Raw genomic sequence first — 13,939 nt, 5'->3', positions numbered from 1 at the left:
CCAGGCTCTTGGGCTATTACCTTCATCTTTGTTCTGACATGTTCTAGGAAATGGGCTGGAGGCTGGGGAATGAGCAGAGTAGCTTCTGGAGAAAGGTCCCCAGCATCTACGTGATTCTATGATAGAGAGAGAAGCCCAAGCAGCACCAGGACAGGTATGAAAATAATAGAATTCATGCCATATTCCAATCTTCTTTCTTTGGGGTGGAACAGGAGTTTCCCATTTCTTCAGCAGTTTCTGGAATCTCTCATCCCCCAGCTTTTGAAAAGCTCCTCTCCCTCCATTTTCAGAGCTTATTGAGGTGTGTCCCTGGCACACACCCTCCTTCGCAGGAACAGGGAGCGTGAGGTGGAGACAGGACAGGTTGGGACACACAAGGTCCAATTTAGTGTGTGTCCCAGCCCAGTCCATTCATTGAGCCCAAATCCTCATCTCCCCCTGGCAGTGGGGCTCAGCACAGGCCGGCAAAGAACTGCTAGGCTGCTGGGACCCATCAGACTGAACCCTGTGCTGGAGATTATCTCCCAAGCAGATACTCTCCTCCGAACCCGGGATGTAGGGCTTTGAAACTAGAAAATGCCAGGTCTGAAAGAGAGGAAAGAACAAGTCCAGCAACACACAGAGCTCTGTGTATTCAGAGAGAACTTGGCAGGGTTGTGTTCGGGCAGAGAAACTCCGAGTGGTACAAAGGGACGTGCCCAGAGTGGAGAAATCATGCTAATTGTGTGCACCAGAGCTGGAGAACGCCACCCAAAATGAAGAGAGAAAGGGAAGCCCTGTCCAGAGCCTTCAATGCCCTGCGCCTCACTCCTTTTCTCTACCTGCTTCTGATCCAGACAGGTAGGAGACCAGAGGGTAAGACAGGGTCTGGAGAAGGGACCCGGGGCTTTCAAAGGAGAGGGAGGGGAGAGCTGAGGGCCAGAATGCCTTTGGGGTGGGAGGAGGGGAGAATGCTCAGCCACCGTGGGAAGCGTCTCAGTGAATTCAGGCATTCGTGTTGAATGTATTTCTTCATTCTGTGTGCCTCCTGCCCGCCCCCTGCCCCCCATCCCCCAAAGCCTGCATGACTTTGCAGCTCCCACGGCATTCAGTACATTAGATGGAGGGCAATGAGCTGTTTCTGATGGGATGTCTTGTTGGCGTGGGCCAGTCCGGCATTCTTTCCGAGGGACTATGGTGGGCCTTGGAGGGGTGGGGAAATCTTGGTTTTGTGTCTCCCCAGCTGCCACCCTGGCTTCTCTGAGTGTAAAATAACAAGGGAGATGAAAGAAACTTTGGAGATAATAAGCCTCCTGGTTTGGGAGAGTAACACCAACCTATGCATAACACACACGCCATAGACACCTACCTCCCCCTACCAACTTCTTGGAGAAATGATCTTATTTGAAATACATGTGCTTGTGTGCACACACGCATGCGCGCACACACACACACACTATTCCAGAGAGCCTAGGAATTCACAATTTAGTGGGGCAAATAAGATGCAGAGATCATTTTAATCAAATGCAGAAACTACTATGAGTCAGAGAGGCAGAGGGTTCCAAGAATCAGAGAGAGGTCACCTACCCCATCAGGAAGCTGGTGCTGGTGGTACAGAATGGGAGTGGGGGAATATCAGGGGAGGTTTCCTGGGAATGTCTGCACTGAATTTTAAAAGATGAGAAAAACAGATAGGTGTGGGAGTGAACACTATAGTTGGGAAAATGCGCCAAGGTCAACAGCTTGAAATGGTATCACATGTTAGGAGCAGCCCAGTCAGTCACCGCTGCTGGAGAAGAAAGTGTGGGTGGAGTTAGGTGAGTCTGGTAAACCCTGCTAAGGAAACTGTAATATAATTTGCAAACAATGGGAGCGGGGGAGGACATTGAATGGTTTTTAATCTGGGAACCAGCAGGGCCAGAGTATAGCTCAGATCCCTCACTCTCCAGTGAGGCATTGGAGGTGAAACTACAGGCAAGCCAGATAGGAAAGGAAGCCTGTATCCATTTGCTGGAACCACAGACTGGGAGGCTTCAACAGCAGAAATGTATTGTCTCACAGTTCTGGAGGCTAAAAGTTCCAGATCAAGGTGCTGGCAAGGCTGTGCTCCCTCTGAAGGCCCTCGGGAAGGTTCTGTTCCAGCGCTCTCTGCTGGCTTCTGGGAGTTCCTTGGCTGTGACAGATTAACTTTAATCTTCACATGGCATTCTCCCTGTGCTTGTGTGTATATCCAAATTTCTCCTTTTTAAAAGGACACCAGTCATCTTCGATTAGAGGCCCACCCCACTCCAGCATGACCTCATCTTAGCTTATTACCTTGGCAATGACCACACGGCAAAATAAGGTCACATTCTGAGATATTTGGGGTTAGGACTTCAAGATATGAATTTTAGGGGACACAAGTCAAACCATAGCGAGGCTATTGCAATAGTTCAGGAGAGAAATGACCTGAGCTGGAATTAGAATATAGAGAGGGGGAGTGAGGGATGTTGAGATAATATTTTGGAGGGAAAGTCAGGACCTAGTGATTTATAGGAAGTGAAACGATCTAGAGAAGGAGGTAGGGTTTCTGTGTGAAACCATAAATTTAAAAAATGGGGCAAGGTTGGGAGATATGATAGCTAGTGTTGCGCTCACGTTGAGGTTGAAACGCCTATGAGACATTTGTGGGAAAGTGTTGAATAATCTAAAGCTGGAGGGTTGGAGAGAAGTATTTGGAAACTGTCAGCCAAGAGGTGAGATTTAAAAGAAGGATAATGAGTAAATATTACCTTGGAGGAGAAAATGAGCTAAATATGGAACATTGAGGAACCCCAGGATTTGCAGAGGAAGGCAGAGAATAAAGCCCACTGAGGAGACCCAGAAGGAACAATCAGAGACACAGAGGGAGACCTGGGAGACTGTGGTATCCAGAAAGTGAGGGGAGTTGGGAGTTCCCCAGGCAATCAAATGTATCAAGGAGCCCCGTATAATAAGGACCGAAAGAGCCCACTGGATGTGCCAGTTAACAGGTTACCATTAGGGACTTACCTGGTGGCACAGTGGTTAAGAATCCGTCTGCCAATGCAGGGGTACACGGGTTCGAGCTAGGCCTGGGATGAGGAAAGACTGTTCCATGAGGTTTTTCAGGCACCAAGCTGATGGAGTGCTATCAACTTTGACATGTGTTTCCCATGGTCAGTCTGAGATTTATCTTCATTTCTTTTAGGTAGAGGATTAAAAAAGAAAAGGAGGGAGGTTTTTCTAAATCAGCCTGTAAATGGTGTCCACAACTTTTACTAGTAGTATTGGCTAGAACTCAGTAGTATCATAATTAATTGCAAGGGAGGCTGGGAAATGTATTTTTAAGATTGGCACTAAAAGGGGGGCTGGACCATGTGGCCCTGGCTCCCAGAGATTTACCTTAATCCCTTGCCATACTCCCTTATGACAGCAATCACCAACCTAGCCTCAGGCAAGTAACACTTAGTGCTCTGAACCTAATATGGCCTAAAGAGTCTTTCCTAAATTCATCACAGCCCTATTCCTGGAACATTCAAACAAGGCTTTTCTAGAGGCTAGGATACTATTCACAGACATAAACACAGCATGCCATAAATCTAGATAATCTGATTTGCAAGATGTTATTCTCTGGGATCCTAGAGTCAGCCCATCCTCTACTGACCCAATAGGAAGAAGTCCCTTGCCTGGTTTCTACCCTTTTAGTCCTAAGATCACCTTCACATTGTAGGTGCTGTCTTTTTTTTTTTTTTTTAACATCTTTATTGAAGTATAATTGCTTTACAATGGTGTGTTAGTTTCTGCTTTACAACAAAATGAATCAGTTATATATATACATATGTTCCCATACCTCTTCCCTCTTACGTCTCCCTCCCTCCCACCCTCCCTACCCCACCCCTCCAGGCAGTCACAAAGCACCGAGCTGATCTCCCTGTGCTATGCGGCTGCTTCCCACTAGCTATCTACCTTACATTTGGTAGTGTATATATGTCCATGCCTCTCTCTCGCTTTGTCACAGCTTACCCTTACCCCTCCCCATATCCTCAAGTCCATTCTCTAGTAGGTCTGTGTCTTTATTCCTGTCTTACCCCTAGGTTCTTCATGACATTTTTTTTCTTAAATTCCATATATATGTGTTAGCATACGGTATTTGTCTCTCTCTTTCTGACTTACTTCACTCTGTATGACAGACTCTAGGTCGATCCACCTCATTACAAATAGCTCAATTTCATTTCTTTTTATGGCTGAATAATATTCCATTGTATATATGTGCCACATCTTCTTTATCCATTCATTCGATGATGGACACTTAGGTTGTTTCCATCTCCGGGCTAGCAGATGCGAGGCAGGAAATCCCATCTAAATTATCACAGAAGCTAAGAGCCGGAGAAATCTTAAGGATCATGTAGCCAAACGATTTCAGCCTGATACACAGAGCCATAAGGATTCCTAGCGGCAGCCCAAGGTACTGGGGAGGACAGGGCTCTGGTCCTCACCACCTCTTTGACCAAATCAGGTGAACTAGAACTAAATTTCATTTCTTTTCAATTTCTATAAAGTTTTGTGGGAACAAAAATACCTTTAATTAAAAATTTTTGAAAATAGTTGATTTTGTCCATTCTAACTCCTGCCAATTGAGACTCCTCTCAGTAACAAGTATATAATATTCATACATATGGTGGCTTTCATCATTAAAGTAGTCTCTTCCATGCTTAAGGTTTTATGATTGTAACATCCTTGACAGGTGATGGATCATAGAATGTCAGGGTGGAGAAGGCCCCTAGAGATCATCTGGTCCCACCACCTCACTATTCAGAGGAGGAAATGGAAGCACAAGGAGGTGAAAGAAGAGTCATTTGGCGTTTCCTTGACCAATTCCATAGATGATAAGCTCATTACTTAACAATGCATTTGCTCCCAAAATGGACTGGATATGTTTTTAAATTAAATTTGCTTTGGGCTTCCCTGGTGGCGCAGTGGTTGAGAGTCCGCCTGCCGATGCAGGGGACACGGGTTCATGCACCGGTCTGGGAAGATCCCACATGTCGTGGAGCGGCTGGGCCCGTGAGCCACGGCTGCTGAGCCTGTGCGTCCAGAGCCTGTGCTCCACAACGGGAGAGGCCACAACAGTGAGAGGCCCGCGTACGGAAAAAAAAAAAAAAAAAAAAATTTGCTTCGATCTCCACAACTAACCTTTTAGTTCCATTGCCTCCTGGTTTGGTCTGGGTCCTCGAGGTACAAGGAGAGGAATAGGGATTGGAAAGGTACAGCTCACCTTCCCCAAATCTACACTGCAGCAGTAGCAGAGTGGGAAATAGGGGTGAGAAAGAAGGAGGGAACTTCAGAGGCAATGACAGTCAAAGGAAGCAGCTGGGGGTGCAGAGGAACGGAGAACCTGACATGTATGTGTCTATTCAGCTAAACTCAGTCCTGTTCCTAGCTGACATCCTCTCCAGAAGACCCCTCCCTCAGGTGGCTGTATTGCTCTGCAAGGCCAGGTACAAGGCCAACGAGCAGCATCTGTTCAGGCCCCAAAGTTCCTAAAAGATCTCTGAAATGTGAGATGTGTCTCTGGATGGGGCTGCCATTGGACAAGATGGTAAAATCCCAGAACTAACTACAGGGCTGGAACAAACCATGAGACCATCTCGTTACCACTCATTTGACCTGTGGGAAATCTGAGCCCTGAACAGATAAGCAACTTCTCCCAGGTCCTAAGTCAACAATAGGACCCCGATCTCTGATGCTCAATCCTGTGTTCTCTCCCCTACACCACAGTAACTGACATACATATCATGCTTTTGCACTGTGAACTGGATAAGACACTTGCTCTTGTTATCGTTATCATCCTTATTTTCTAAAAGAGAAGAGTGAGGCCTAGAAGGATGACTTGCCCAAATTCTCACAGCCAGTAAGCAGTGGAGCCCAATCTTACAAGGTCTTCTGACTCCAAGCTCTTTGCTTGACCTGTCCCAAATCCCTCTTCCATAGGGGATGCAAATTGGGCTGGAGTTTGGGTGAATCTCCACGACTGTTCTGCCCTGGGCAGGCCTAGTATGATGCTACGTGCAGCTGGGACAAGGATAGGGGAGGCTCTTGGTATGACCGGAGAGTTGTCCAGTTGTCCTCAGGCCCCTAAACTTGCCCTCTACTGGCACTGTCTCACGACACCCTCCTTTCTTTGGGAATCTACATTTCCATGCTTTCTCCATCCCTCACTTTCCCAATGCCCAATTAAGGAGAAAATCTGACAAATTCACTCTAGGGTCTAATGACCTATAAGCTTCAGGGGGTAGGGATGTTTGTCAGTTTTGCTCACTGATATATCCTGGGGACATAGAACAGTGCCTGGCACATGGGGGGTCTCAATACATATTTCCATAAATGGGCCACATAAGGTATGGGTTACCTGGAATCTTCCTCAAGAGGAAGCCCATAGGGAAAGCCGCCAGAGGCAGAGGTCCAGATTGAAGAAGGATCGAGGGCAAAGGGATGGGTGTGAGGGATGACAGGGGAGCGGAGGGGCCAGAGCTACAGTCGAAGGGTAAGAAGGAAGGACTGACAGGGAGTGAAGGGTTCAGAAGGGTGAGGCATGGAGAGACCAGAGGACTCGAAGATGGGAGTGAGGTTAGGAGCCAGGGCCTGACGCTGCCCTCACCTCGTGGGTCTCTGTCCACAGAGCCCCTGGAGGGGGTGAACATCACCAGCCCGGTGCGCCTGATCCATGGCACAGTGGGGAAGGCGGCCCTGCTTTCTGTGCAGTACAGCAGCACCAGCAGTGACAAACCCGTTGTCAAGTGGCAGCTGAAGCGGGACAAGCCAGTGACCGTGGTTCAGTCCATCGGCACCGAGGTCATCGGTACCCTGCGGCCCGACTACCGAGACCGCATCCGCCTCTTTGAAAACGGCTCCCTGCTTCTCAGCGACCTGCAGCTGGCCGACGAGGGCACCTATGAGGTTGAGATCTCTATCACCGATGACACCTTCACTGGGGAGAAGACCATCAACCTCACTGTAGATGGTAAAGTCTCTGGCAGGGAAGGAGGCGGGACTGGTGACTGGGACTGGGGCCACGTCCACCCAGTACATTAGCTAGACCCCAGGAAAACCCACACAAAAGCCGCTTGGGAGTGAGCCAACTGGAATGTTAGAGGTTGGCAGATAGGCCATAGCTAACACGTATACAGCGCTTACTACGTGCCAGAAACGATTGTAAAGTGCTTTGCCTGTATTGACTCATGTCATGCTCGTAATAATCTAGGGATAGTTAATATCATCGACCCCATTTTGCAGATGAGGAAACTGAGGCATAAGTTCAGGCAGCTAGTAAGTGGTAGAGCCAATAGTTGAACCTATTTCGACCTAAGCTTAGCCCAACAAAAATATGTTCCAGGCTGGGTCAGTTTACGACATCTTGGAAAGGTATGTGGGAAGAAGGGAAGGGAAGGTCCACGAGGGCAGGGACCATAGCTATCTTGTTCGGCATTGTACTCCCTGTGCTCAGTATGTGCTCAATAAATAGTGGGTAAATAAATGAGTGAGTGGACGTATGGATGGATGGGTGGATGGATGGTGGTAAAGAGCTGGAGTGATGATCTCTCAATACTGCAGACTGAGCTGGAAGGTAGGCAGTTAAGAAGGGGAAGGGAGATGCTTTTTGGCCTGTGGCTCACAGGCTCCCCCCACCCCCGGGCTCAGTGCCCATTTCGAGGCCCCAGGTGTTAGTGGCTTCGACCACGGTGCTGGAGCTCAGCGAGGCCTTTACCCTGAACTGCTCGCACGAGAATGGCACCAAGCCCAGCTACACATGGCTGAAGGACGGCAAGCCCCTCCTCAACGACTCGCGGATGCTCCTGTCCCCCGACCAAAAGGTGCTCACCATCACCCGCGTGCTCATGGAAGACGATGACCTGTACAGCTGTGTGGTGGAGAACCCCATCAGCCAGGGCCGCAGCCTGCCCGTCAAGATCACCGTGTACAGTGAGTTTCCCGCTGCCCTCCCTTGGGACTCAAAGCCCTGAGAGGCAGGTGCCCATGAGAGGCTAAGGACATCCCAGACAGAGTGCCACTGGAGGGGGAGAGAGGCAGAGATGGGCCAGCTCTCCCTGGAGGACAGCCACAGGTAGGAAGTGAGCTCTGGGCAAGGTCCACCACTGGCCAGCCATGCTGCCTGGGGTTCCTTTTCTATTTCTTCGGCCGCAGGAAGCTCTCTTCACCACACCTCCTGCCCCCTCTGAAGTCTCTCCCCACTCTCTGCCTCTCTCTCCCTAGGAAGAAGCTCCCTCTACATAATCTTGTCCACAGGAGGCATCTTCCTCCTTGTGACCTTGGTGACAGTCTGTGCCTGCTGGAAACCGTCCAAAAAGTCTGGGTAACTCTCCAAGTTCCTCTCCGTGAGCACCTGAATCCTTCAACCCATCCCAGCCCCAAGCTCTGTTCTTTCCTTCGTCTCTTTAAACGCCTTTCCTCCCAGGGCCCCGCACCTCTTCCCAGGAGATCCATCTTACCACTGCATGTGTTGTATATGGAACCACATTCTGTGCTCACAACCGTGACAACCCCAGCAAGATGAATACTGGTTTCACTTACACGGCACCTTTTGTGAGCCAGGCACTGTGTTTGTGGTTAGGGTGTTACCTTTAAATGTGATTATCTGCAGCTTACAGACAACGACCCGAGACTCGGATTAGTTAAATGACTAGCCCACAGTCACAATGCTAGGGACAGACTCAGGAGGCAAACCTAGATGGGACGCATCCCAAAGCTCCGGACTACTCCCCCTCCCACCGCACTCAGCCCGTCTTCCTGTTACAAGGCCTCGTTTATGGCCATCAGACCCCCTCCGTGTCCTCGCCCCCAGAACTTCTCCTGCTCACACTCGACAGCTCTGTTCACAGGGTGCTGGGTTGATTTGCAGGAAGAAGAGGAAGCTGGAGAAGCAAAACTCCCTGGAATATATGGATCAGAATGATGACCGCCTGAAAGCAGAAGGTGAGCTCCCAGCCACACACTCACCCGTCCCATCTTCACTCAGATCAGTAAGCTGCTGGGAAAAGGCCGAAATGGGCGACAAGGAAGCCAGCTCTGCAGGGCCCCTTCCTGCACCAACTGCACGAAGACTGCAGAGCAGGGAGAGGAGCGGCCAAGGTAGGACCTCAGGTATTCCGGACCATTTGGTGGAGGCTGGCTTCCCGATGGCCTTACCTGGCCATCGGGAAGCAAAGAGTGTAGGTGCTGGCTGGTGGAAAGGGTTCTGTACCTGGGCCAGCCACCCCATTCTTTGCTCCGTGCAGCAGACACCCTCCCACGGAGTGGAGAGCAGGAGCGGAAGAACCCCATGGCACTCTACATCCTGAAGGACAAGGTGAGCAGCTTCGGGCTGGGCGCCCCACAAACACTCCACCAGCCCCTACCATGTTCTGGTATTACGTAGCCATACCATATTGATATACCTTTCTAGGACTCAGAATAACCCTTAGAAATATTTGTGTCATCCCCACTTTAGAGATGAGAAAAATACGGCTGACAGGGGTGAAATGACTTGCCCAGGATCAAACAAGTAAATCAGTGGCAAATCTAGGCTTCAAACCCAGGTCTTTGGACACTGTCTCTGGTGATTTCCCTACTATTCCATAAACCAACTCTGTCCCATGCTGTCCAAGGCAGGTGGAAGGTGCAGAGTAAGTGGACAAAACACTCAAACTAATGCATTTCAACATTTAATGAGCACCTATTATGTGCCAGGCACCACGTCAAGTGTCCTGTGTTGCAAGCAAAAACAGACCTACGCCTGCAGCCCTCCAGGCAGTCGGAGTGTGGAGGGAACTATGTCCCCTCCACCTCGGTATTCCCAGCGCCCTGGAACAGCAGGCGCGCTCCCAGCCCTGGCCGGCTGTCCGCTGACCCCTCGCGGCACGTGTCCTTGCAGGACTCCCCGGAGCCCGAGGAGAACCCCGCCCCGGAGCCTCGGAGCGCGACTGAGCCCGGCCCGCCCGGCTACTCCGTGTCGCCTGCCGTGCCGGGCCGCTCGCCGGGGCTGCCCAGCCGCTCTGCCCGCCGCTACCCGCGCTCTCCAGCGCGTTCCCCCGCCACGGGCCGGACGCACACGTCGCCGCCCCGGGCCCCGAGCTCGCCCGGCCGCTCGCGCAGCGCCTCGCGCACACTGCGGACTGCGGGCGGCGTGCACCTGATCCGCGAGCAAGACGAGGCCGGCCCGGTGGAGATCAGCGCCTGAGCCTCCTCGGGACCCCCCGGGAGGCGCCCGCGCACTGCTGCCCGCGGCCCGGGGGAGGGCAGGGCAGCGGGGCAGCAGCCCGCCAGGGGCGAGGGGCGAGGGGCGAGGGGCGAGGGGAGATGGAGGTCCTCACCCAGCGCTAGGGTTCCGGCGCGTGGACGATTGTGAGCGTGCGCAGATGGGGGGACGCGGCGGGAAGGCGGAGGGTGGATCAGATGGTGAAACCGGGTTACGTTTGCTCCCGGCTCTTTAGTTGTGTTCTCAGTGGGTGTGGGTTGTGCCCTCTTAGGACCATATAGATTATTAAATTTACGGCCCAATCCCCGGAGGGGCTTATGGAAACTAACATCAGTAACCTAACCCCCTTGGCTATCCTATGCCCTTCCTAGGGCACCCTCACGCTTCCCACCCATTCCCCTTCCCTCCGAACGAACTCCTGGTTCCTGAGGAACTTTTTTGGCAAGCCCAGATTAGAGAGGCCACTTGCCTCAAACGTACAACTGTCCTAAACTAAGGGGAAGTCCAACGCCCTTTACTGGGTGTACAGAGGGCTGTTCTGAGCATCCACCGAATCACTGTGAAGGCAGTACCTTGGAGCACCCTTCTCAGGCATATGGTACCTCGGTACCTACCAGTTGGTGAAGGAGGAGCTCAAGTACAATACATTCCGTTGCACCGCTACCGGGGTTCTAGCAAGAGCAAAGGATTCAAGCCTCCCACGCTTGGCCTCCTCCCAAAGCCTCCCTCAGCGGCGTGCCCGGCATTCTTTCCGTCTCTGTTCCAAAGAGAAGGGGCTTCTCACTCATTCTTCAGGCCCAGAAGGCTAGATCAAGTGAAGATCTGTCTTTTGACCCCACATACCTATGGCTTCTCCCTGGCTTTGTACAAAACAAGCCTTTCAAACAATCATTATCCCCCGGAAAGTTGTTGGGCTTCCTCCAGCTGTAAGAGGATGAAGTTCCACTCTCCCCAAAAATGGTAGGGGGAGGAGGAGGCTTATTGCTCCCCAGCATGTCTTGGAGACATGATGGAACCCTTAGCCTCTGGCCTCTCACCTGCCCTGCTCCCAGATGCTCAGGTCCCAGGAAACAGGACAAGGGCAGACTCCCCAGTCACACAAACAGCAGAATACCGAGAGGTTGGTCCACTGTGTAGCCAGGCCACGCCCATGCCGCCGCCTCTTGAACAGTTTGTAGGAACAGTAATCTACCGTGCGAAGAGAGAGCGCAATTAAAAAGCTGAAAGAGAAGTCCCTCGCTGTGTTCTGACCTCTCTCCCCTGAGGCCTCTAGTGCATCCCTGGTCCCTCCTTAACTTCCTAAGCTTCTGCTCCGACTCTGCACCATCCCACAGAGCGACTCTCAAGGTCCCTGTTCCCCACGACTCCACACTGGGGCCAGTTTTGTCCCAGCCCCAAGGGCAACAACATTTCTAGTTGGTCCCCTCTGCTCTTACCTGGACGTCGTGCCCTTCCCAGCTCCCTGCCCCTATGCACTTCTCCAGGCTCCTCTGAGCAGGTGTGCCTTTGCAGCTCCCCTTCCTTAGCCAGAACTGCTCCCCTCACTTCCCCAGGTGCCTCATCTAGAAGGAGATAATGCATGCAGGGGAAAGTTGTTCAGGCAGGTGGAAGATGCAGGACTTGGAGATGGGTACATGCTGGTCAGCCTTGAGAGGCAAGGGTGAAGATTAAGGTGAGATGCAGGCAAGTTGTATTCCAAACCCCGCTTCTGCATCCCTGAGAGGCCGGCTTCCCAGGCTCAAGCCAAATCTGCCTTAAATGGGGTGAGGGGGGAGTGGTTTTGTTTTTGTTTCATTTTGATCTTCATCTTTGTATTACTGGCATCTAGCAGAGTGCCTAGCACATACTGGATGCTCAATAAACTTTTGATGAAATAAAGTGACAACTTTATTCCACTTAATCAAGGAGAACAAACAAACAGCCTAAAAATACCAGTCATTTCCCTTTTCTCTTTTCTTCTCACATCCCTCCATCACCCTTCACCCTCTCTGGAAATCCCATATTGTCCATTCCAAAATCATCACTCATTCATTCATTCACTCATTTATTCAGGTGTCTTTCATTTATTCAACAAACATGTATTAATCTACCATGACCCACCCTGTGCCCGACACTGGGGAAACAGCGTAACTATGCCATGACCCCTACCAAAGAGAGTCTCATGGAGGAAGACAGATAAGTAAACAGATTATTACAATACAGTGTGGAAAATGCAACGACAGGTAGATACAGGGTGCCATAGAGGCATGTAAGAGCAGCATCTAACCCAGACTAGGGATCATCAGCAAAGGTATCTTGGAGGAGAACAAGCCTGAACTTAGTCTTAGAAAGATTGATTAATCAGATGGGGCGTGGGGGGGGAGAGGATAAAAGGACACATATTCCAGGCAGAAGGAGCAGCATATATAAAAGCTTAGAAATGTAAGGTGAGTCCTGACTTCTTAGCACTCATAAAATGTGGATTACCCAAGGGCAAATGTTTATATTAGCACTGATGAAAGACCAGACTTGTGCCAGTGGCAAGGTGTGGGAGCTGAACCTGAGACTCCTGGATTAAATTGGTATTGGGCCCCAGCTGGTAGCATCCCAGGCTCCTAAAATAAAAAATACAAATCCTCTCTGGAAAAAAACATCTCCTTAAATTTTCAGAGACTAAGACCAACCAAAGATGAGTTCACAAGGAAAGGTCATTAACACAGAAGGAAACAAATCATCATGAATGAAAGCCAGCAAATATAAGAAGCAACAGATTTAGACCCCCAAGGTCTTCAGATACTGAAATTATCAGATATAAAACATAAAATAATTATGAAATGCTTGAAGTAATACAAGACAAAATTACAAAAATGAACAAGCAACAAGAGACTATCAAAAGTGATCAAATTTGAAAAGGAACAAATAGAACTCATAAATAAAAATATAATTTATTGAAATAAAAATGAAAGAGTTTAATAGCACATTAAAAACAGCTGAAGAGAGTTAGTTAACTGAAAGTTGTACCTGAAGAAATTATTCAGAATTAGGCACAGACAGACAAGGAGATGAAATATATGAGAAGAGAGATTGAGGGATACGGCATGTAGCATGAAAAGGTCTGACACACATTTCCTCAAGAGCTCAAAGGGGAGAATAGAGAGATGGAGAAGAGACAATATTTTAAGAGTAATGACTGAAATTTTTGTAGAACTCATGACAAACATAAATATACAGATTCAAGAAGGTTGACACACAAGATATCTCAAAAGATTTCCACACCTACATAAAATGTAGTAAAGCTAGAGTATACCAAAGACAAAGAGAAGATCTTGTTGACTGAAAAGAAAATGCAAAACTTGAGAGTTGTGAGTTAAGTTTTATTTGGGGCAAAATGAGGACTACAGCCTAGGAGAAAGCATTTCAGACGGCCCCGAGAGACTGCTCCAGAAGCAAGGAGGAAGCTCAGTGTTGTATATGATTTTAGTGAAGGAGGGTGCCTGTGGTCAAGCACACATTTTGGCAAAGCCTTGCTGCTAGTCACGAGGAGCAGATGTCACTGGTAATGATTTTAATGCTTTTCTAGAAGATACGAAGGTACATCAAATCCCACCTGAATTAGTGCTGTTTACCCCACCAGCTTGACCAGCAGGAGTTCCTGGGCTGCATTTTCAGAAAACACAGAATAAGACACCAGAGAAACCAGGAGAAAAAAAATGTCCTCTGGAGGGTCCT

At 49.7% G+C, this 13,939-nt stretch overlaps 1 protein-coding gene across 7 annotated transcripts; it reads left to right on the top strand.

Moving 5' to 3' along the window:
- Positions 1-360: 360 nt before the first annotated feature.
- Positions 361-12,110, top strand: HEPACAM (hepatic and glial cell adhesion molecule). 7 transcript variants are annotated; one of them, XM_089915780.1, is made up of 7 exons: positions 361-840; positions 6,659-7,000; positions 7,678-7,959; positions 8,251-8,350; positions 8,897-9,126; positions 9,273-9,343; positions 9,908-12,110. In XM_089915780.1, the coding sequence occupies exons 1-7, from the start codon at positions 756-758 to the stop codon at positions 10,211-10,213; spliced, it is 1,416 nt and encodes a 471-aa protein (XP_089771906.1). In that variant the 5' UTR covers positions 361-755; the 3' UTR covers positions 10,214-12,110. The 7 variants fall into 7 exon arrangements, with proteins under 7 accessions (XP_089771906.1, XP_022416058.1, XP_089771905.1 ...); XM_022560350.3 differs by having other exon boundaries at positions 665-840; positions 8,897-9,138; XM_089915779.1 differs by having other exon boundaries at positions 665-855; positions 9,014-9,138.
- Positions 12,111-13,939: the final 1,829 nt, after the last annotated feature.

Source organism: Delphinapterus leucas, chromosome 7, assembly GCF_059928025.1.
Source record: "Delphinapterus leucas isolate spDelLeu-1000000601 "Yukka" chromosome 7, BTC_Dleu_Yukka2, whole genome shotgun sequence".
Taxonomy (NCBI): Eukaryota; Metazoa; Chordata; class Mammalia; order Artiodactyla; family Monodontidae; genus Delphinapterus; species Delphinapterus leucas.
The sequence above is the reverse complement of the archived record's forward strand: the minus strand, read 5'-3'. Positions and strand labels throughout refer to the sequence as shown.